The following is a 21756-nucleotide window of genomic DNA, read 5'->3' on the forward strand; positions in this document are numbered from 1 at the left end:
AACTATTAAATAAAATTTAATATTTTTTCAAAGAGTTGTATTTTACTTTCATTCTGAAATTTTTGTGATATGAATAATTTTACAACCATCATATTTTTTAATTTGTAGCTGAAGGATTTAATCTATATGTGAATAAAACAATAAACAGATTGACTAATTGCCAATCTGTCAGCAATTTATGAATGGGATGCTTTGTGGAGTGTGGCAATAATACGTAAATCATGGTGAAAACATACTAGCACAAAGGTTTTCATATCCTTTTTGTTGTTTTGGGGAAGTAGGGGGAAGTATTAGGGTTATTTATTTTAGAGGAAGTACAGGGGATTTGAACCCAGGACCTCATGTATGCTAAGTGTGCACTCTACCACTGAGCTAGATTCTCCCTGCCAGTTCTCATATCCTTTTAACTGCTGATACGTGTTATCAGATGATGCCCTGTGTCCCACAGCATTGCACTATGCATTACACACATCATTTCATTTAATGACCATTCTGAGGCAGATGCTGTCTCAATTGACATGAGAAAACTTGAGATTCAAAGTCAAATGGCTCTGCTGTAGGTCACCTGGCTGTGAAGCCACAGGGCTGACATTCCAGGCCAGTGGTTCTGCCTCCAGAGCCCACAGTTTTAGCCACTACTCCAGGCTGCTTCCCAAACACTGCTCATGTGAACAACAGTATTTTCAGAGTAGGAACTAAGAGACTAATCCCAAACAAAGCACGAGCAGTTTTTCCCTCAGGACACCTTTTTCAGTCATTCCAATGTTACCATCTGCAGGGCAGCCTCCTCTGGGCAGCAAGCTCCCGGAGTGCAGAGACTGGGTATCTATTCTGAGTCACTCTTGCATGCTACAGCAGAGATACTTGGTCTGCAATACTGAGAGAGGAAACAAGGTCTGAGTGTTTCTTTAATAATGTTTACCTACTTCCTTTTTGTTAAGTTTTATTTTCTTTCAAATGGCATAGAAACCATCTTTGATTTTTATTAAAAAAAAACACTACTATACAATTAGGCCCTTACTGTTTCTAGGACCAAGGGCACAAGAGTTTCACTTGCCATTTGCCTCACCTGGTTCTTTCCTTTCCTCCTCCTAGTCATCCCTACAGTACCCTTTTGGAGGACTACAGGAATAAATTTACAACCGTAGAATTCAACTGTGATCTTCTGGGAGATTTTAAATTTACTGTTGAAACACTCAGGGAAAAGAGATCTATACTGATCAATCAATACAATGTCAAATATACAGATATAAATATGTATTTAAATTTAAGGAAGAGTAAAGTTAGAGTACAATAGTCCAACTCTTGGTTAAAAAGAAAAAGGTAAAAGCACGGCATTGCCACTCCAGATGCCAGTGCTTACATCTGTCAGCAGCCCGACCAGCTGGCATTCAAAGGACATGGCAACATAGCTCCCTTCAACTCTCCAATGAGTTTTAACTCCAGAGCATTTTTAGTCCTTGTCTTGCTTATTTGTCGAAGAAGGGTTTCGAGGAAGATTTAGCAGTGCTTCAATTTTCTTAGCATCATCCTTGGGTTGATTTTTCTGTAAACTACTTTCAATTTCTTCAGGGAGGAGCTCAGTAAATTGTATTCTGGCTTTCCTGTAATCAAAGAATGAAAAGTATGTATCAAGTACTGCTCCATTTCTTTAGTTCTTAGAGAGTTTATTTTTTAAGATAGTATTTATCTCATTCTCTCCTACAACTTATTAGCAAACACTGCTCCTTACACTTTAAATACAATGACTTTCTTCTCTCTCCCAATCTATTCCACTCGCAAGCCAACTAAGATTCTTACATTACCAAAATGGACATTGCTGGGGCAGCAGCCCTGATCCTGAAGATATTCCAGAGCTCTCTGAGGTGACATGCAGTTACTAAAACACCCTGAACTAAGGTGTGAGCCTTGAAACAAGACTGTCCTTTTGTCCTCAGGCCCCAGGGCCCAGGGAAATCCCCCACCACTCTGTTAAAACTCTGTTGACAGACTTTGTAGGACATGCACAAAGGTTGTAACATTGAAAATCTCGGTACAGAAGTCAGATAAGACAACACTACAGATGTATGTTTACTAGGAGTTAAAATCAATTTCCAAATCAGTTCTTTTTCCAAGTCAAGTATTATTGTCTTCCTTTCTTTAAGTGGTTATCAGGGTCACCTGTGACTTTCTTCTCAACTCTTCAGAGCCAGATTTGACCATTTCTTTTTCCATATCTCTACAGTCAGTGTTCTATATTTTCTCCTCACTATGGCAACTTTTTAGATTCTCATTTTGATTTCTCTATACTGTAGTTATTTTCACGCAAAGAAGCAGACATATAAAAAGTTCTTTATTTATTAACTCTCCTCAGAATTCCACATAAATTTAAATAACCTATATACTTTTGACACTATTTTCTTCTGCCAAAATATTCTTCCATTTCTATAGTTCAAGTTATTGTTTTTACACTTTCTTGAGGCTTTCCATTGCTAGATAACTGACTTCTCTAGTTTTGTTTTGTTTTTTTTGTTTGTTTGTTTGTTTTCTTTTTCCTGATTGGAATACAATTATTATTTGTTCATATTTTTCCAAATGTCAATTTTCTATAACTTCCTATATCAGATTCAAATAACCAATATACTTTCCTTACACCTTTCCAATTCCTTTCTCAAAGCTTCCTTTTTAAAAAAGAAGTCTTATGACACCTAACGAATTAGAAATAAGCTAACGCTTTCAGGCTTTTAATTCTCCATAATATCAAATTTTATGCTGGCATTCAGAATTTCAAGTGCTTTATCCTAGAACCTAGACAGCTGCATCTCTCACTCACTCTCTTACTATGGAGAAGAGGAAGGTGTGAAACAAACATATGTTGAATATTGTGGTGTGATTCTGCCTTTTGAACAGCTGAGGGCTTAAAGTTAAGGAAAACATCTAAGGTTATAAAATTAATTAATAGTCTAGCTGGGATGTAAGCTTTGTTTTCAAGGTTTCATTGGCTCCAAAATCAATGCTCTTTCTCCTATAGCACCTAAGTCCTTGGACAAGAGATATTCAGATATTAAGAATTTTCGTGTATGTGTGTATGTATGTGTTTAGCACAAATGGAAGTTTCAAGTAAAAATATGGGAAAAAGACCACTTACCTATTCAACTATCAAAGCAGCAGTAGCAGCAGATGTCATCTTAGCGGCCAGAAAGCAGAACTATGAGAATCATTTGTACCAAAGCACTAGATGACAGCCTATTATGATGCTCTTACAAAGAAGTAGCACAAAGTCCGCTATCACTGGACCTCAGGGAGTGACTAGATGAACAGGTGACAGTTTACATCCTTCTCAGTGGCATCCAGTCCATGAACAGCCACTGTATCTGCTGAATTCCTATGCATCCACATCAAGAAGTAGAATCTTTGAATGTGGAGGCCTAACATGCTCTGTAGTGTTCATAGATGTGTGTGTAAACAAGGAGATCATCTTTAAATAAAGCCAAGTAAAGGAAACTTATTTCCTATGCAACCGAGAACATAGGAAAAGAAAAAATAGGCAACTAAATGAGATTTACAACATTTTAACTTTTAAAAGAAATGTATCTAAGGAAAGATTCTCAGTGTCTTTCATTGTTCCATTCTCCTTAATTAAAAAGATTAAAAGACCAGGGTGGGTACAAAGTGAAGGTAAAAAGAAACTCTTCTTTGAATTGAGTGGCAATTTACAGTCCTTAGTTTCAGAGAGCACCATAGCCTGCAGACAGGGAAGTCAGAAACCCTGATCCTAATGTGCGCTCCTTACCGCTCTTCCAGTTTCAGCTCCTGGAGTGCTTTTCGATCCTTCTGTCTTCTCTCCTGAACTGTCTCACCACAGTACTTCTGAAGTGCCATCAACAGGCTTCCTATAGGAGTGCTGAGGGGGAGGGGGAGGGGGAGGGAATGCTTAGGAGAAAGAGCCATTAGACCATGCAACACGTTGAGTGTCTCTGCTAAGGCATAAGCAACACCAACTGAGCCACTTGCTCACTGACATGTACAGGAACATCTGACAATTAAAGTGTCCTGGTCAAATAAAAAAAATATTAAGGTAATTTCCTTCCTGGTCTGAATAAAAGAAAAAACAATCATCGCAACTTCCTAAAATTAACTGGTATAAAAACAAAAGGTCTATAAACTGGCTGTTTTTCATCACAAATGATAAATAAAGTGGGAAAAATATATTTATGACAAGTTCCAATAAGCAGCTTTATACTGAAGGTTTCTTAGAAGTGAAATTAATATCAGGAATGGTATCAGATCCCCTTAAGGGGCAAGAAATGTGGAAGGCATTTTTGGTTGTGGGAAGGATGGTACTGGCTTTTAGGGGTGGAGCTGCCAAAACATCCTAAAATTCAAGAGTCTGGCACAACTAACCTCAACCCCGAATGCTCACCGAAAACTGATTTAGATAACAATCAGGACAGTAATAAAGAGGGTTTGGTTCGTGTTTTCAAAGAGAAGGAGTTTTTGACTCTGATATAAATTAAGTTGTAACCACATTTTTAAAACTGTTTTTGCTAGGTGGAAATATTCATCAATGATGAATGCATAAAGGAAATGTGGTATATACAGCGGACTATTATGCAGCCCTAAAAAGGGACACCCTGTCACATGCTACAATGTGGATGAACCTCAAGGGCAGTATGCTAAGGAAAAAGGCCAGTTATAAAGGGATAAATACTGTATGAGTCCATTCATATGAAGTACATAGTAGTCAAAATCACAGAAACAGAAAGTAGAAAGGTGGCTGCCAAAGGGTGTGTGGTGGGGGAAGGGAGAATTAGTGTTTAATGGGGACAGTTTCAGTTTTGCAAGATGAAAAAGTTCTAGAGATCTGTTGCACAACGTGAATATAGTTAACACTACTGAACTGTACACTTAAAAGTGGTTAAGATAGTAATTTTTATGTTATGCTTTTTTTTAACCACAATAAAAAAATTATTTTGTGGCTAATTCAATAATTTTTCCCTTCAAACCAAGCTAGTATATTAACAACACAACAAAAATAAGGTCAGCAATAGGTTATAACATGCGGAATTTCAAAACAATTTTTAGTTAAAAAAAATCCATAAAGCTTTACTGTTTCCTCCCCAAAAGGGGATATAAAAAGGGATGTTTACAACCACCTTTATAATAACTGATTCCAACAGGGATCATCAATGGGTCATTAAAACCACTAGAAGAAAGATAGCCAGACGGTGGGCTATTCACACAGTCTTACCCCACAGATTGCTTATTAACCACAATGGTAAAAAGATATTGCAGTGGAGAAATTTAGTAGATACCAAACGTGGTAGGCAGAATTCTAAAATGGCCCCCTGAAATTTCCTGTCCTAATCTCTCAACTATGAATACAGTATTATGCCTGCAATTATATTATGTTACACAGCAGAACAAATTTTACAGATGGAATTAAGGTTACTGATCAGTTGAATCTGAGCCAATCAAAAAGGAGATTATCTGGGTGAACCCTTTAAAAGCAGTTTTCTCCAGTTGGTGGCAGAATAGAAGTCAGAGAGATTAAAAGTATGAGAGGGATTCAACATGCTGGTTGCTGGTTTGAACACGAAGCGGGCACTGTGGGAAGGAATGTGGATACGTCTAGGAACAAGGTGGTGTCTGGCTGACAGCAAGCCAGGAAATGAGGACTTCAGACCTACAGCCACAAGGTTTCTGTCAACAACTTGAACTTTATAAAAACAAATTCTTCCTGCAGAGCCACCAGGTTAAGAGCCTGCATGGCCAACACTTTGATTTTGGTCATGTGAAATCCTGAGCAGAGAACACATCTGAGCCTACCCAGACTTCTGACCTACAGAAAAGTGATATAATAAGTGGGTGGTGTTTCGAGCTGCTGAATTTGTGGTTATACAGCAACAGAAAACTGACACACCAGGTTAGCATCACTTACAATGGGTGACATGTTTCTTGATGTGATACAATGAGAAGGATACAACTTCACCTATGTTGTATTCCTCATGAAAATATTCGACCTAAATCTAATCATGAGGGGATAATCAAATAAAATTGAGAAATATTCTTGGGGGAATAAAGGCAGTGGAACCATTCTAACTTAAGGGAATCTAAAGAGACATGATGCAAGAAACAATTAGATCTTGGATTTTTAAAAATTATATATGTATTATTATAACTGAGGAATTTTGAATTTGGACCCTATCTTAGATAGTACTGAATCAATGCCAAATTATTTATTATGATAACTGTTCTGTGATATCATTGGAGAATGTTCTTCATCCTGGGAGATATATGCTGATGTATTTAGAGCTGAAGAACTATGAGGTCTCAAATGGTTTGAAAAAAAAAAAAAGAAAAAGAAATCTACACACATCCCACACATATACAGAGAGAGAAAACAAATATGGAAAAATGTTAACAATTGGTGAATCTAAGTGAAGGGTACTAATTCAACTTTTCTACAGGTTTGAAATTTTTCAAAGTAAAAATTGGAGAAGAAAATTCTACAGAATGTGCTCTTTAACTGTTTCTTATTCTTTTTTTCTGCTCCTTATAATATCTTTGTTCAAACCTCAAACAGTTTCAGGTGTTAGTGATATTTAAACAGTTTTTACCTGGCGAAAACTCCAAGTCAACAATTAGGGTAGAATCAGAATTATATAGTCAAAGCTACTGCCAATACAAGACTAGAGACCTTTCATAGGCCCTAAGGATTAAATTTGTTCTTTAGAAATGATGAGATTTTTAACAGGCAAGGCATGAATAAAAGTTATGTTAATTTAGAATCAAACCACGTTAACACTTACCCTAACAAGGCTCCAATTACACCACCAGCTACCAGGCCATGCAGGCCTAAGTTTATTCTAAAAAGACTTCCTGTGACAGCTATTTCAAAAGAAGCAAACAAAACACAATATTAAATCATCTTTTAACACTAGAGTTTCATTTAAAAATATCCCTTCTATAAAAAGGGCATAAACCTCTAAATAAGCTTTCTGAATCCAACGTGAATATACCACCACAACCTAGATTTCCTGAATCTAAAGTACAGTTACAGCCAGCTTCTTATCCACTCTGCAGGTTCAAAGGAAGAAATGGTCCTTTTACAAACTGAATTGCTCAATCTGTTCCATGGACCTAACCTCTTGTTATTCTGCTTCATTTTTGCCAACCTCACCTTAAAAGTCTATTATTTCTTCACTTTCACCTCTTTCATTTCTTCCTTCTCTAAGGAAAGCGTTCCCCAAATAAATAACACCTTCACCAGCACCTGCAGTTTATGCCTTCCCCTGTCTGTACAGCTACCCTACACCTCTGGAGCAGGCCTGTGAGTGGGCAGTTGGCCTACAACGCCATCTTGTGGCCAGGGCACAGGCCGACTTTCCCTCTCACTAAGATTGAACACTCAAGATGTCCATTCATTTTCCTCTTTCAACATGTACAACACAACTAATGCCATTCCAGGTGGTAATATTTTTAAAAATTAACATTTGAGTTTTATTCCTTATTTAAGTACTACAGATTCATCTCAGTCTTCTCTTCCAAACCAAATATTTTAAAAAACCTATTAGCCAAAATCTGGAACACTGACAACCCCACCAAATGCTGGTGAGGATATAGAGCAACAAAAACTTGCATTCCTTCCGGGTGAGAATGCAAAATGGCAGCTCTATTTTAGAAGACTGGTGGTTTCTTATAAAACTAAACATAGTCTTACTGCACCATCCAGCAATGACACAAAAGAGTTGAAAACTTACGTACACACAAAAACCTGAACACAGATGTTTATAGCAGTTGTGTTCATAACTGTCAAAACTTGGAAGCAACCAAAATGTCCTTCAATAGGTGATGGGTAAATAAATTGTTGTACATCCAGGCAATAGATTATTCAGTGCTAAACAGAAATGAGCTATCAAATCATGAAAAGATATGGAGGAAACTTACATGCATATTATTAAGTAAAAGAAGCCAATCTGAAAAAGCTACATACTGTATGATTCCAACTATATAACATTCTGGAAAAAACAAAACTATGGAGATAATAAAAAGATCAACGGTTGCAGGGGTTGAGGGTGGGAGACGGAGATCAGTGGGCAGAGCAGATTTTTTAGGGCAGGGAAAACACTTTTTGTGATACCATAATGGTGGATACATGTCATCATGCACTTGCCCAAACTCATAGAATGTAAAACAACGTACGAACCCTAAAGTAAACTATGGACTTTGGGTGATGATGTATCAATACAGGTTCTTCAATTGTAATACACATACCACTCTGGTGCGGCATATTAACAGTGAGAGAGACTATGTATGTAGAGGGGAGGAAGTATACGTCAATTCTTTGTATCTTGCTCAATTTTGCTGTGAATCTAAAACTGCTTTAAAAAACAGTCAATTAAAAAGGGGGAGGAGGGTGAGTAGTGGGGTTTAGAAGCTGTCAGAGGCCACACATCAAAAATGGAGTCAGATTATTACACAGGATCATACTATCTGTGAACAAAGACAGTTTACTTCTTTTTTAATCTGGATTATTTTTTTATTTTTCTTGCCTGAATGCACTGCCTAAAGTCTCCAGTATAATGGATACAAGTGTATTCACCTATGTGTCTTGTTCTCAATCTTAAGGAAAAATCAGTCTTCCACCATCAAATATGGTGTTAGCTGTTCTTCGCAGATGATTTTTATCAGGTTAAAAATCTCTTTTAATCCTAGTTTGTGGAGAGTTTTTATCATGAACTTCGGATTTCTTGTCAAACGCATCTTGTCAAATGCACTTTGAATTCTTTTAAGAAGTTCCACTTGGTCATGGTGTATAATCCTTATTTGTTGCTGGATTTTGTTTTATTAACATTTTGTTAAGGCTTTTTGTGTATACGCTTTTGAGGGGCAGTGATCTGTAGTTTTCTTTGCTATCTTTATCTGGCTTTGGTACCAGGATAATACTAGTCTAATAGAATGAGCTGGGAAGTGTTCCCTCTTCCTCTATTTTCTGGAAGAGTTTGTGAAAGACTTCCTAAATAGCCAGGGAAGACATCTGGTCCTGGGCTTTTCTTTGTGAAAAGATTTTAAACTAAGTATTGAGTTTATTAATTTGTTACAGGGCTATCCAGATTTTCTACTTTTTCTTTTGTAAACTTTGGTGATTTGCGTCTTTTTTTTCTTCCTTGTTCAGTATTGCTAAAGGATTGTCTGTTTTGTTGCTCTTTTCAAAGAACTTTTGGTTTCATTGATACTCCCGTTTTTCTTTTGATTTCATTGACTGTCATTCTAATTCTATTACTTCCTTCTGTCTGCTTATTTTAGGTTTATTTTTTGCTCTTCATTTTCCAGTTTTTAAAGTGAGAGCTTATTCATTTGAGGCCTTTCTTTTAATTTGACTGCATCTCATAGATTTTAATATAATGTGCTTTCATTTTTATTCAGTTCAAATACTTCAAATTTACCTTGTGATTTCCTCTTTGGTTTATGGGTTATTTATGAATGCATTGTTTAATTTTCAAATACTTGTGGATTTCCCAATTAAAAAAAATTCCATTGATGTCAGAGGTCATACTTCGTGTGATTTCAATCCTTTTAAGTGTACTGAAACTTGTTTTATAGCCTTGCATATGCTCTAGCTTAGAAAGTGTCCCCCGTGCCCTTGAAAAGAATGAGAATTCTGCTGTTGCTAGGTGGAGTGTTCTAGAGATGCTATTACAACACATAGGGTGATAGTGTTGTTCACATCTTCTATATGCTTGTTGATTCTCCCTCTAGTTGTTTTACCCATTATTAAAAGTGTAATATTAAACCACTGTGATTGAGTTGTCTGTTTCTCCTCTCTTCAAAGTGTGTGCTTCCTGTATTTTGGAGCTGTCAGATAAATACGTTCACATATGTTATATCTTCTTGGTGGATTTTCCCTCTTAACATTACAAAATGTCCTTCATCTCTAGCACTTTTGTCTTAAAGTCTATTTTGTCTGATATTAGTATAGTCACTCAAGCTCTTTCTTACCGTTTGCATAGTATATCTTTTTTTATATTTTTACTGTCAACTTATTTGGTTCTTCAAACCTAAAATATGTCTCTTGCAGACAGCATAGTTGGATCCTTTTTAAAATTCAGTTGGACAATCTCTATTGATTGGAATGCTTAATCCATTCATATTTTAATGCTATTACTGATATAGTTAGATTTAGATCTGCCATTTTGCTATTTGTTTTCTACATCTTCTCCAATTCCCTTTTGACCTTGTTACTACTTTCAAAAGTTACTTTCTTATTATGTGCTTTAGGGATTATACTATATACCTTACAACAGTCTACTTCAGATCAGTACTAATTTAATTCCAGTTAAATGTAGAAACATGGTTCTAATACAGCTCAACTCCTCTCCCATTTTTGTGCTATTATTGCCATTTGTTATGCATATACAGTTAAAAACAACAATAGAATATTATTATTTTACACAACCATATAAATTTTAAAGATGTTAAGAGGAAAAAAACTAAGAAAAAGGGAAACAACAGATTTACAAAGTCTTCTATATTAACCTATGTATGTACTATTTCTAGTACTTTTCATGTCTTCCTGTGGAGCCAAGTTACTATTTGATGTCACTTCATTGCTCCAACAGAAGTCCATTCCTTCCCTCTCTTTTGTACTATTAATGTAATATATAGCTTTAAATACTACACGGCCAACACTTCAATTGCATTATTATTTTATGTAAATATCTTTCAGATCAGTTAAGAAAATATGTATTTATACTGCCTTCAATAATTATATAATCATCTTCATCAAAACTCTTCACGTAGACTCAAGTTACTATCTGATATAACTTTTCAGCCTGAAGAACTTCAGTGTTTTTGGAAAGCAAGTCTGTTGGCAACAAAGCCTCTTTCATCATCTGCCAATGTCTTTATTTTTGCCTTCAATTTTGTAGGATGGTTTGCTAGATACAGAATTACTGGTTGATAGCTTATTCTTTTCAGCGCTTTGTCATTATACCGCCCTCTGTCTTCTACCATTCTGTTAAGAAGTCAGCTATGAATCTTACTGGGCATTTCTGTGTAAGATGTTTTTGTCTTTCTGCTTTCATGATTCTTCTCTACCTTTCAACAGTGTAACTATTATATGTCTAGGTGTGAATCTCTTCATGTTTATTCTTCTTGGAGTTTGTTGAGATTCTTGGATATGTAGATTAATGTTTTTCATCAAATTTGGGAAGTTTGTGGCCATAATTTCTTAAAATAGTTTTTCTTCCCTCTTCATCACACGTATTAATATTCTTGACTGTTGTCCCACAGATCTCTGAGGCTCTGTTCACTTGTCTTCATTTTTAAAAATTCCGCCCTTTGTAAAAGATAATCTACATTGATCTATCTTCAAGTTCACCAATTCTCTTATGCTATCTCAAATCAGCTGTTGAGTGCCTCTTCTCTAGTGAATTTTAAATTTCCATTATTGTATTTAACTCCATAATTTTCATTTGATTCTTTTAAAAATAATTTCTGTCTTCACTGATATTTTCTATATAATAGTCATCACACTTTGATTTTATTTTTTTAAAATAGCTTGAAGTCTTCTGTTATATCCAATAGATAGCCCCTGACGCAGACATACCCAATAACTGCTTTTAAAAAAATTCCCTGTTTTTGCATGTCATGTGATATTTTTGTTGTTTTTGAAAACTGGGACTTTTAGGTATTAAATTATAAACCCAAGTTGGAACATCGCCCTATCCAGGGGCATGGCTGTGGTTCCGTTTATGTAATGATTTGCCAGAGTGCAGCCACTATTACTTCTGCTCAGTTTTTATTTTTATGTTTGGCATCCTAGGAGTCACACCGCTTAGTAGTCAGCTAATGATTTGTCAAAGGTTATATTAAGCCAGAAGGCTGCTACCCTCTGTTAGTGGATCTGTCTGTGGCTTGAAGAATGCACTCAAGCTTTAAGCAGTTTATAAATCCTTTCCAGCTTTTACTTTCTGTGTTCATGAAGCCTCACAATTAACCAAAGATAAGTAGCTTGCTAGGGCCCTCACCAGTCTCTCCTGAGTGTGCTTACACATATGGGTAACTTTCCAGGGGGATTAGCAGGATCTTACTAAAGCCTTCTTTGGCTTTCTTATTCCCTGGAATCTCTATTAACACTTTGCCTCATCTGCAAGTCTATTGCTTCCCCAGACAATATCAAAACCTCAGGTTAGCTGTGTGATACTGTCCTTCCCTAACTGTTGACCCTAGGTATAGAATTTTATGTGCTCCGCTCCAAATCAAATCAGCCACCTCAAACAGCAGAACTGTTGATCCTCTCAACCTGCCCTGCCCCTGCGGAACTTCTACATCATGGAGCTGGGGGCTAGGAGTGGTGAGCAGTCTCAGGCTGAAACACTACAGACTCCCATTGTTCTTACTGAGATGCAGTAGAAATTCTTAAAATAAATGCTTCTTAATTTGTTGTGTGTCCTTGGTCAATTTCCAGAATTTTTAAATGGTTGTTTTGATAATTTTGTCCAGTTTTATTGTTATTTTGGGGGGAGAGGATTTGCCAAGGTACTTACAAAGGCATTCTAGATGTCAAAAATATTTCTAGATGTCAAAAAATACATTGGTCCAGACCAGTGTCAAATAATAATGGTGAGGGGAGACATCCTTACCTGATTCTGACTTCAGGATAAATTACTTTAATATTATACCATTAATTTTAATGTTCGTTGCTGGTTTGAGATAAAATACATATTCTATCAGATATATTTTTCTATTCTTATTTTACTATTATTTATATTCAATCAAGAAACCTTTATTCTATCCTGCTATGAGTCTAACAATTGTGAAATAAAGGCAAACACTTTTTCTGAATTCAAGTTAGTTGTCCAGCAGGGAAGCAAAACAAGTAAACAACTACAATATAGTGTGATAAGTGCACTGATAATACTATTTATAGTAAATAATGAGAACACAGGGGAAAGGGACCTAAGATAGGAAAATAGGGGCTAGGAGAACTCTTTAGGGAAGCTGAGCCTGACAGATTGAAGTGAACCTTGAAAGACAGGTTAAATAAGGATCTGAACAAAATTAGTTGTGGGAGCAGGAAGGTGGGTTCAAAAAGAGCCCAACACGTGTAAAGCAAGAATATGCTGGGTTTGAGAAACACAAGTAGATTCATAAGGCTCGGGCAAGAATGGTGCATGAGGTCAGGCCAAAAACTGACATTATAGTAATGGGAAACTGTGGAGGAATCTGAAGCAGAAAAATGTTATAATCTTGTTAGTATTTGAAAAAAGTAAGGTAACAGTAGAGATGAAGCAAACCAAGATTAGGAACAGGGAAGACCTGACAGCAGCAGTGGGAACAAAGAGGAGGTGAGACAGTCCATATATATTTAAGGAATAAAATTAACAGAAGCAGAAGTTTGGAAAGGGGAAATAAAGGGCTGAATCACATAACTACTTGATTTCCAGTTTTGGAATTTAACAGGGCAGATTACAGAGAACATACAGCAGGAGCAAATGTGCAAGTTAGGGTACAAAGACAAGAGTTTGGTTTGGATAGCTTTTCTGTTTTGTCCACCAAATATACCCAGGACCAAGCACGATACTCTCCACACATTTTGCATGAATGTTAAATTTTGCATGAATGTTGAATGAGATGTGAGGAGAAGCCAACTAAAGAATTCAGTAGCCATGACTTCTAAGTCTTTATGTATTACTGAAACCACATTTGAGATTGAAAAATGTAAATAAGGGCAAAAATGTCTTACCTCCTGCAATAACATAATGGCTTAGAGCATTTTTATTTCGGTACACATTTAGACCCGTGTTCACTGTGCTAAAAGAGGAGGAAAACATAAAATTTAAAGCATATCTCATTTACCTTCTTGACTCTTTCACTAAAGTGCTACTTATTATTAGTTTAGAAGAGCCTATTATGTCAATCCCTGGTGCTGGTCTAGGCTCCTTTGGTGTGATTCATGTTACTGTAATATGCCAATTAGCAACAGAATGTAAAGAAGAGTTCAGCAGAATTCCCCTTACTTAGCAACCCTGTATCTATTTTAATACTAGTTGGTAAACCTCCATCCATGGATGCAAAACTACAACTGGACCAATCTTTTACACAAATAGATAACAGTTCTTGAGAAAAAAGTATTATGAACCACTTTCATATCGGCATTCGGTTTTCATAATTTCACTTGCTCAAAAGATGTGCTTCTAAAAGAATATCCAAGACCGTTTGTCACAATTCAGAGAACTTACTTGAATATAGTCACAAACACGGTAGTCCTCCAACTCCAGCGCCAGCCATACCGGATGAAGCCTCGCGTGGCAGCACGATGTGCAGATTGCTAAAGTGAATAAAAACGTGATGAGGTCCTGAGACACCTTGATATTTTCTTATTCTAAAACTGTGGCAGAGGAACGGCAGCTATGGATTAGGGAGGGACACCTAAACAGACAGAAACAAAAGAAAATCTCTAGACATATCATTCTTTGAGTACTGAAACTTAAGCAGAAGTACCATGTGCATCCTATCAGGAGGTGGAAAAGGAACTATCAAATGCCTATGTCAACCAAGTGATCCATCAATTAAGTATCAACTGAGACTCTGACAAACACCACAACAGACATAAAATCAGTATTAGATATGCTTTTTTTCAAGTAATTGTGGGGAAAAGAAAAATACAAAATAAAGAAGAACTGAGTAAACAGTAAAGGGTAAGGATTAAGTCATACAGACGTGCAGGAAAAGAAGAGAGGAAGAAAAAAATCTTTACTGATCTTACTGATCACCTTCTAGGTAAAAGTTTTAACATATTACCTCATTTAATCGTTACAACATTTTTTTCAAGCAAGTGTTTTAGTTTAGCTAAAGCAAAGAGAGGAAGTTTCTTACCAAGATCACTGAGGTAATAAGGAATAAAGCCAGAACTGGAAGTTAGGTTGTCTGCTTCCACAGCCCATTTTCACACGACCACCATAAAGCAAGTCATAATGTCATGAGGGTAAAGCCTAGATTTTTAAAGAATCTGATAGAATCCCTAAGTGCAGTCTTAACTACTACATGTATTGGATATTGGGCAAGTCAAAACCTCTCTGAAAGGTATCAGTGCAAACATATGGCTTTTAACAAATAGGTATGTAAATATTAAAAGATACATATATGTGCATTAATGTGTATAAATCACACACAGACACATACACATACACATTTTCTAACTCTACCTGCCTAGGGCCTAGAAGCAATGATACCCTAGTAGCAATGAACATACCCACTACCACATCTTGGTTTTTAAATACCATGTTAAAAGAAACCATAACTTCTTGGTGAAATAGGCTTATTCCAAGGCTGGTGCTTGAAAAGCAAGATATGAGCCAGGAACGCCTTGCTGTGCCAAAAAGTAAAGGCGTGCTCAAAGAATAATAGGGACATATCGAAAGGACATAGGAGCTAGCCTGAAGGGGCTCCAACACTACAATTCCAGGCCAATTTGAGTATCAAAATAAATGATGATAATAATGGATTATAAAACTACAGAATAAAGTAAGAATCCATGAGACCACATTGAATAAATTATAAATAGATAAATGGATAAACAGAGGGAAAGTAAAGCTCTTCTTTATAGCAGAATACTAACCAATAAATGTAGACTGAATGATGGAATTAGAAAATGGCCATCAAGGGGGAGGGTACAGCTCAGTGGTAGAGCACATGCTTAGCATGTACGGGGTCATGGGTTCATTTCCCAGTACCTCTGTTGAGTACAATATGATGATAATAAATGAATAAAATGAATAAATATTACCTTCCCAAAAATAAATTTAAAAAAATTTTTTAAATAAATAAATAAAAAGAGAGAAAATGGCCATCTGGCAACCACCACAGTAATAACTGTTCCAGGCAAGAATTAGCATTGAATGCTAAAAATAGAGGGTAGAAATCTGATGAAAAATAGGATATTGCATAGTCTCAAAGTATCTAATAAGTATCCATTAGATACTTACTAATTACAAAGGTAAAAAATAGCAATTTTACAGGATAAATCTCGCAGGGACCATCTTAACTAAGTGACTACAGTAAGCATCAGCAGTACAAGAACAATTAGCTATCTTGTGCTTCTTACCCTTACTTACTGACAATACAACATCAATTCTAGGGTATTCCTGGGAAACACATAAGTAAAATCTAATCACAGGAAAACATCAAACATCCAAATTGAGAGACATTATACAAAATAAATGGCCCATATTCTTAAAAAAAAAAGAAAAAAAAATCAAAGTCATGAAACAAAGAACAAAGAACAACCGAAAAATTGTTCTAGATTAAAGGAAAATGTCTAGAGAGGCATAAGAGACAAATTCAACATCTGATCCAGTATTAGGTGCTGGGACAAGAAAAAAAAAATTTTAAGATTTATTTACTTTTAAAATAAATTATATTAGTAGGACAACTAGCAAAATTTACATAAAGTCCATAGATAATAGTCCTCCATCAGTGTTAATATCCTGTTCTGCATAATTATATTGTGGTTAGAGATGAAAATGTCCTTGTTTTTAAGAAATACATGCTGAAGGACTTATCGGGTCTATAACTTACTCCCAAGGAGGTTCACAAAAAATAGTATGATGTATACAAAGAGAGAATGAGAAAGCAAATATGGTAAAATGTTAATATTTGGGAAATCTGATTGAAAGGTATACAGTAATTCTCTGTACGAGTGGCCCTTTGTATACTCCAATTTGGAATCTGAGGATGTGGAACCATGGATATGGGTGGGGTTGGGGGGGAGGAAGGCTATGGTACTGTGCCTTTTTATAAAACGAACTTGAACATTTGCAGATTTTGGTATCTTTCAGGAGTCCTGGAACCAATCCCCCTTGGATACTAAGGAACACTGGTACTACTTCTGCAACTTTTAAGCCTCACACAATTTCAAAAAAAAAAAAAAGCCTCAAAAAACAAAGAATTCTGAGCTGTAAGTTCCTCACTAATTCAACAAAACTGATGTACAGATCTAAGATATAACAAATGGGTTGGCAGTCTACACAGTGTAAAGCTCTAAATGGTAATTATTATTTTAGGTAATTATTGAGCTAGTGTACTACATGGAGGCTCTGTGAATAGGATAAATAAGTTATAGCTGAACCCTGATGATTTAGCAGGGGATAAGAAATACGTGTCAGACAGTAAGGCCATAGTGGTGATCTATTCTGATGATAAGAAAAGTGTTTCCTAAACCCTCCCAACCCTACCATCTAACTGGATGATTAAGTGTAAAGTGAACTGCTACAGAGGTGTGTCCTGTTAGAATACCAGTACGTACCACAGCATCAAGCTGGTTGTGGTAAATTTCTGCTTGGCTCTGCTCAACGTAGCGCTGTTTAGCATGAATAAAAGCTGGTATCCCCCCATATGCCCAGCCAATGACACCTGCTGAAATTGCTGCCCTATAAATATCCTGAAGTTCTTTTGAAGTTCTCTGCTGTTCACTGAAACATCAAAAAGACAGTGTTGTTTGCAATTAGTTTATGGATACCACTTTCCAAGACAGTAGATCAAAATTACCCCAAATGCTATCAGGATCACAATTTTCATGATGGGCAGAACCAGTTAAATCCTCTGATGAATTAAATAACTACATTACAAGTAGCTCAAATCTCAGCCAAACCTAATCTATGCTCTCAGATATTAGGCTAGTGGTTATTCTTGGGAAGGTAGTAACAAGGAAGAGACACAAGGGGGAGCTGCTAGGATGCTGTTAACAGTCTCTTGGGGCTGGATACATAGAAGCCATCCACCAGTATACTTATGTACATTTTTCTAGATGCATACTATACTCCAATAAAAAGGTTTTTTTTTTAAAGGTGATTCTAATTGATGACTATTACAGCTCTACTATATACCTGGAAACAGAAATAATTTGTGAATTGGATGTAGAGATCAGTATTTCCCTTTTTGAATTTTTAGATAACTTTTGGAAATCACACAAACTTATGAGACTTTAGGACAATGTATGCAAGAATGAATTCCTAGATATAAAAAAAATCAAAAAGTTACCTTTCTGAATACTTAATTTTTATGTCAGCCCAGCTAGGCCTACACAATACAATTAAAGAGCACTGAATGAGAAGCAGAGACCAACCTAAAAAAATAGGGAAAAGGTACCATTTCACTCAATCTATTACTCTCAAAATCGTAAGAAACAAGACTCTGTACTGGAGCTTTCAAGATATCCTCTGGAAATTGCTCTAACAAACAGCTAAGTTTGTTAAGTGTTAGGTTATTATAAACAATGGCCCTCCTGTGTAAGTAAACTACTAAATGTTAACTTTTTACATTACCAATTTGCTTTCTTCAGACATTGTACAAGTGTTTATCCGATTCTAATTACCAGTAACAACCACGACATTTCTGAAATCAAAATCACTGAGTTGTTATAGTTCTTGCATATACAAGAGAGAAACCTAAATAAAATCTCTTAGGAAGCTAATTTCTATAACAATAGGAAAAAATGCTATAATTTGAACTTTATATTTTATCTTTGATAATGAATAATCAAAAACATTTACATAAAAACTGGTAGAACTCAGAAAAGAGAAAATGTAAAGGCTTAAGATTTAACAAGCCAGGAAGGAAATGCATATGCTTTCCTCTTTTTCATCCTCTAAAAATTCCATGACATAGGTGACATTTTTCTCCATTTTATCAAGAGGCTCTAAGAAGTTACATGATTGGCCCTAACAGCAAACGAATGGTGAAGAAACAGGGCACAGTGGGGGTAAGGACCTAGACTGTAAGTAACAACAATGGGGTTGTGGTTCTGTCATCCACTGCTAAGTGATCTGCAGCCAGATTAAATCGCTCTGAACCTTGGTTTCCTCACCCATGACATGGAAAGGATGAAAGTTACATTAAATTATCTTTCAAATTTCTTGCAGCTCCAACATTCTGTGATTTATAAAACTGATCAAAATAACCCTTTTCTGTTTTATACTACATAGGATTGTTCACAAGTATCTCAAGTAAATTTTAGAAGGTCCAATGAGACAGGCAGCCTCATCTTTAAAATAAAGATGATGAAACCTAAATAAAGTAATTAAATACAATTCCACCAGCTACCTTGCTCCAACTATCTCAGCAACATAATAAAGCTTCAATGTTAATTTAACCACTTGATAACACAGTGTGTATATGGTAAAGTACTTAATAAAAGGGCCACCTCTTCACCAGTAAGTGATGAATGAAAAAATGATAAAATTATCCTGAGTTTTCCATTAAAGTTAATTCAATATAAAGGGCTATTTACCCTTTATTCTGTAACACTCTTACCTGTGAATCCAACTAATTACTTTCATAAAATGATGAGACAACAGTTGCTACTATTTTTTTTATATATTAAAAAATTGGCAGAATAAAAATTTTACAACTCTCTGTTATCTCTCCAACTTCCATTTAACAGCGGGGAGGAGGGCTACTGGTCATGAACCATCAAAATCTGGGATCAAATGAAATATGAAAAAGAACAATGGAATGAAGTCCAGCAGACGTGGGTTCCTGGGTCACTAAGTACCTTGGTCCAATTCTTCTAATCTGTAAAATCAGGAAATTACCCTAAGACTATATTCTCTAAATACCCCTAAAAGCACTGACTTTCAATGAGTCTCACCCTTACTATCTAAATACCGGCCTGTCATAAAACTACCAAATGGCAATGTTAGGATACAAACTTGGAGTACAAATAATAGAACCCTAAATCCCATTTAAAAACAAATCACACCACCCGGGGGTCCTTCGCCTTAGATGACTCAGGTTGCAGGTCACCTCCTTCGTAATCCCTCCCCACAGACCGTAGGCACTTTTACTCTTTGACAAACAGCTCCCGGAGGCGGTCCCATCCAGATTCCGGGGTATGGGGCTCTTGGACATAGGAAGGCAGCTTCCGGTCCTCCACAACAGCCTTGGAATCTGCAGCCACAGCTTCAGCAGCAAAGACCCGAGGGAAAGGACCCAGCGCCCTGTAGATGAAGGTCTGTGGCGCCGGCGGCCGCGCCTCCATGGCCTCTCCCAACCTGCTGGCAGACACACACTCGGGCGCTCAGGGCCCCAAAGCCCCCTGGAGGCGCCGTGGGAGGAGAGAGGATAACTACAAGAATGAGTGGCCGGCTTCCCGTACACTAGGCCGTAGTGTTCGAGGCCACACCGCTTAGGCACACTTGCCCTCAGTGCCGGTCGTCACTGTAGAAGCCCTTGGACTCACGAGACAGGAAGTCCCGCCCCAACAAGGGTAAAGGCCAAGGGGCTGAACGAGGGCGGAGCCGGAGCCGAAAACACTTCCGGTAGGGGACGGGAGGAACCTCAGCGGTGCCCGACCGCCGGAAGTGAGTTGGCGGCGACCAGCTAAGCTCAGAGCCGTCTGGCCCCGCCTCCGGCGCCGTTTCCCTGGGCATCCTGCGTCAGGCCGATTGGGGTCAGGCAGTTTCCAGAGGCCAGAGGTGGTCGTAGGCTGAAGTAGCTTAGCGTGTTTAAAACAACAGAAATCTCTTGTAGATTTAGAAACTGTAGTATTCAATACAAGCGGAGAACGGAAAGGAGAAGGCAACTTGCGCAAATGTAAGCCCAACCCACCCTGTCACAGCACGCGAAGCCTCCCGGACTGGGCGAAGTCCATTCTCGTGTCTAGAACGGACCGAGGCCATTGCAGATGCATCTTGGTGCCAGTTATCCCGAGATTTCCAGAACACTTTTGAAAAATCAGTTCTGCGTCTCACAATAAGAGTTTTACTTCCTTCAGTCCATATGCCTACAGTTTCTCAAAAGGCAGGACTTCTGGAAATTCTGCCAGTTGTTTGATAGTCCAGCAATAATTTCCCGTCACAACAGCCTCTACTAACATGCTTCAAGATAGTTTTTATCAAAATACACGCATTTAAAATATTCTCAGACTGGTTGGTGTAATTTCGTTTAATGTTTGCTAGCAACCATAGTCACATTCTCTTCGCCAATGCCTACCCATCCTTTATTCCTTTCTAGGTGTAATTCAAAATTGTTACATTCTGTAGTGAGGTGGGAAGCCCCATAAAAAGACCAGCAGGATCCTCAGGCAGGGCCACTACTCTCCTGCCAGCACCATCCAGTTCCCTGGCCCAGAGGCTCTATCTCACTTTTTGCCTCTGCAATGGCTTACTTACCCCTAAAATTCTATTGGTTCCCTGAGTTCACTTCTGATTGGTTATTTCCTTCACTCTTGATTGGTTATTTCTCTTACTCCTGATTGGTCCATTTCCCTCACTCCTGATTGGTTGTTTCTTTCCCTCCTGATTGGTCCATTTCTAGGCTTGTTCCTAATTAGTCAACTTTTGTTATACCTTATTTGCATATGATGTTGCAAAGTGTAAACTGGCAGCCTATAAAAGCCTGTGTAAACCTGCAGACAGGGTTTCAGAGCTTGGAGTGTTAACTCTTCTGGGGCCACTGGGGTAGTAAACCTGAGTTTTCCAACTCTTCAAGTGCTGCTTGGTATCTCCCCCAGATCTAGGTTGCTGTCACAACTGAGCTGCAACACATTTTTTCTGCAACAGTAGTAGGATACAGTAAATAGAGTTCTGGAATTTGATAGCTGGAATTCTATACATAAGGCCCAGAGGAGTGACTGATAGAGTGACTAGCTGAGTAAGTCACGGTGCCAGGAAGATGGTGTCTGGGAGACAGATTAGATGGCAGTTCCCATTACAGCAGTTACTACATTGCATCACGATTTCCTATTTGCTTTGTGTCTCAGTAGATTAACTC

At 37.3% G+C, this 21756-nt stretch overlaps 1 protein-coding gene across 5 annotated transcripts; it reads right to left on the reverse strand.

Moving 5' to 3' along the window:
- Positions 1–1144: 1144 nt before the first annotated feature.
- On the reverse strand, positions 1145–20698 carry TIMMDC1 (translocase of inner mitochondrial membrane domain containing 1). Of its 5 annotated transcripts, none has more exons than XM_072964559.1 (8): positions 19830–20698; positions 18025–18109; positions 17291–17456; positions 14226–14314; positions 13730–13797; positions 6792–6870; positions 3773–3883; positions 1145–1604 (listed from the first exon to the last, which is right to left on the reverse strand). In XM_072964559.1, exons 1-8 carry the CDS (start codon positions 19891–19893, stop codon positions 1454–1456), a joined length of 813 nt encoding a protein of 270 aa, XP_072820660.1. In that variant the 5' UTR covers positions 19894–20698; the 3' UTR covers positions 1145–1453. The 5 variants fall into 5 exon arrangements, with proteins under 5 accessions (XP_072820660.1, XP_072820653.1, XP_072820674.1 ...); XM_072964552.1 differs by having other exon boundaries at positions 19815–20698; XM_072964573.1 differs by lacking the exon at positions 18025–18109 and having other exon boundaries at positions 19748–20698.
- Between the last annotated feature and the right edge of the window lie 1058 nt (positions 20699–21756).

The sequence above is a fragment of the Vicugna pacos genome, chromosome 1 (assembly GCF_048564905.1).
Source record: "Vicugna pacos chromosome 1, VicPac4, whole genome shotgun sequence".
NCBI lineage: Eukaryota > Metazoa > Chordata > Mammalia > Artiodactyla > Camelidae > Vicugna > Vicugna pacos.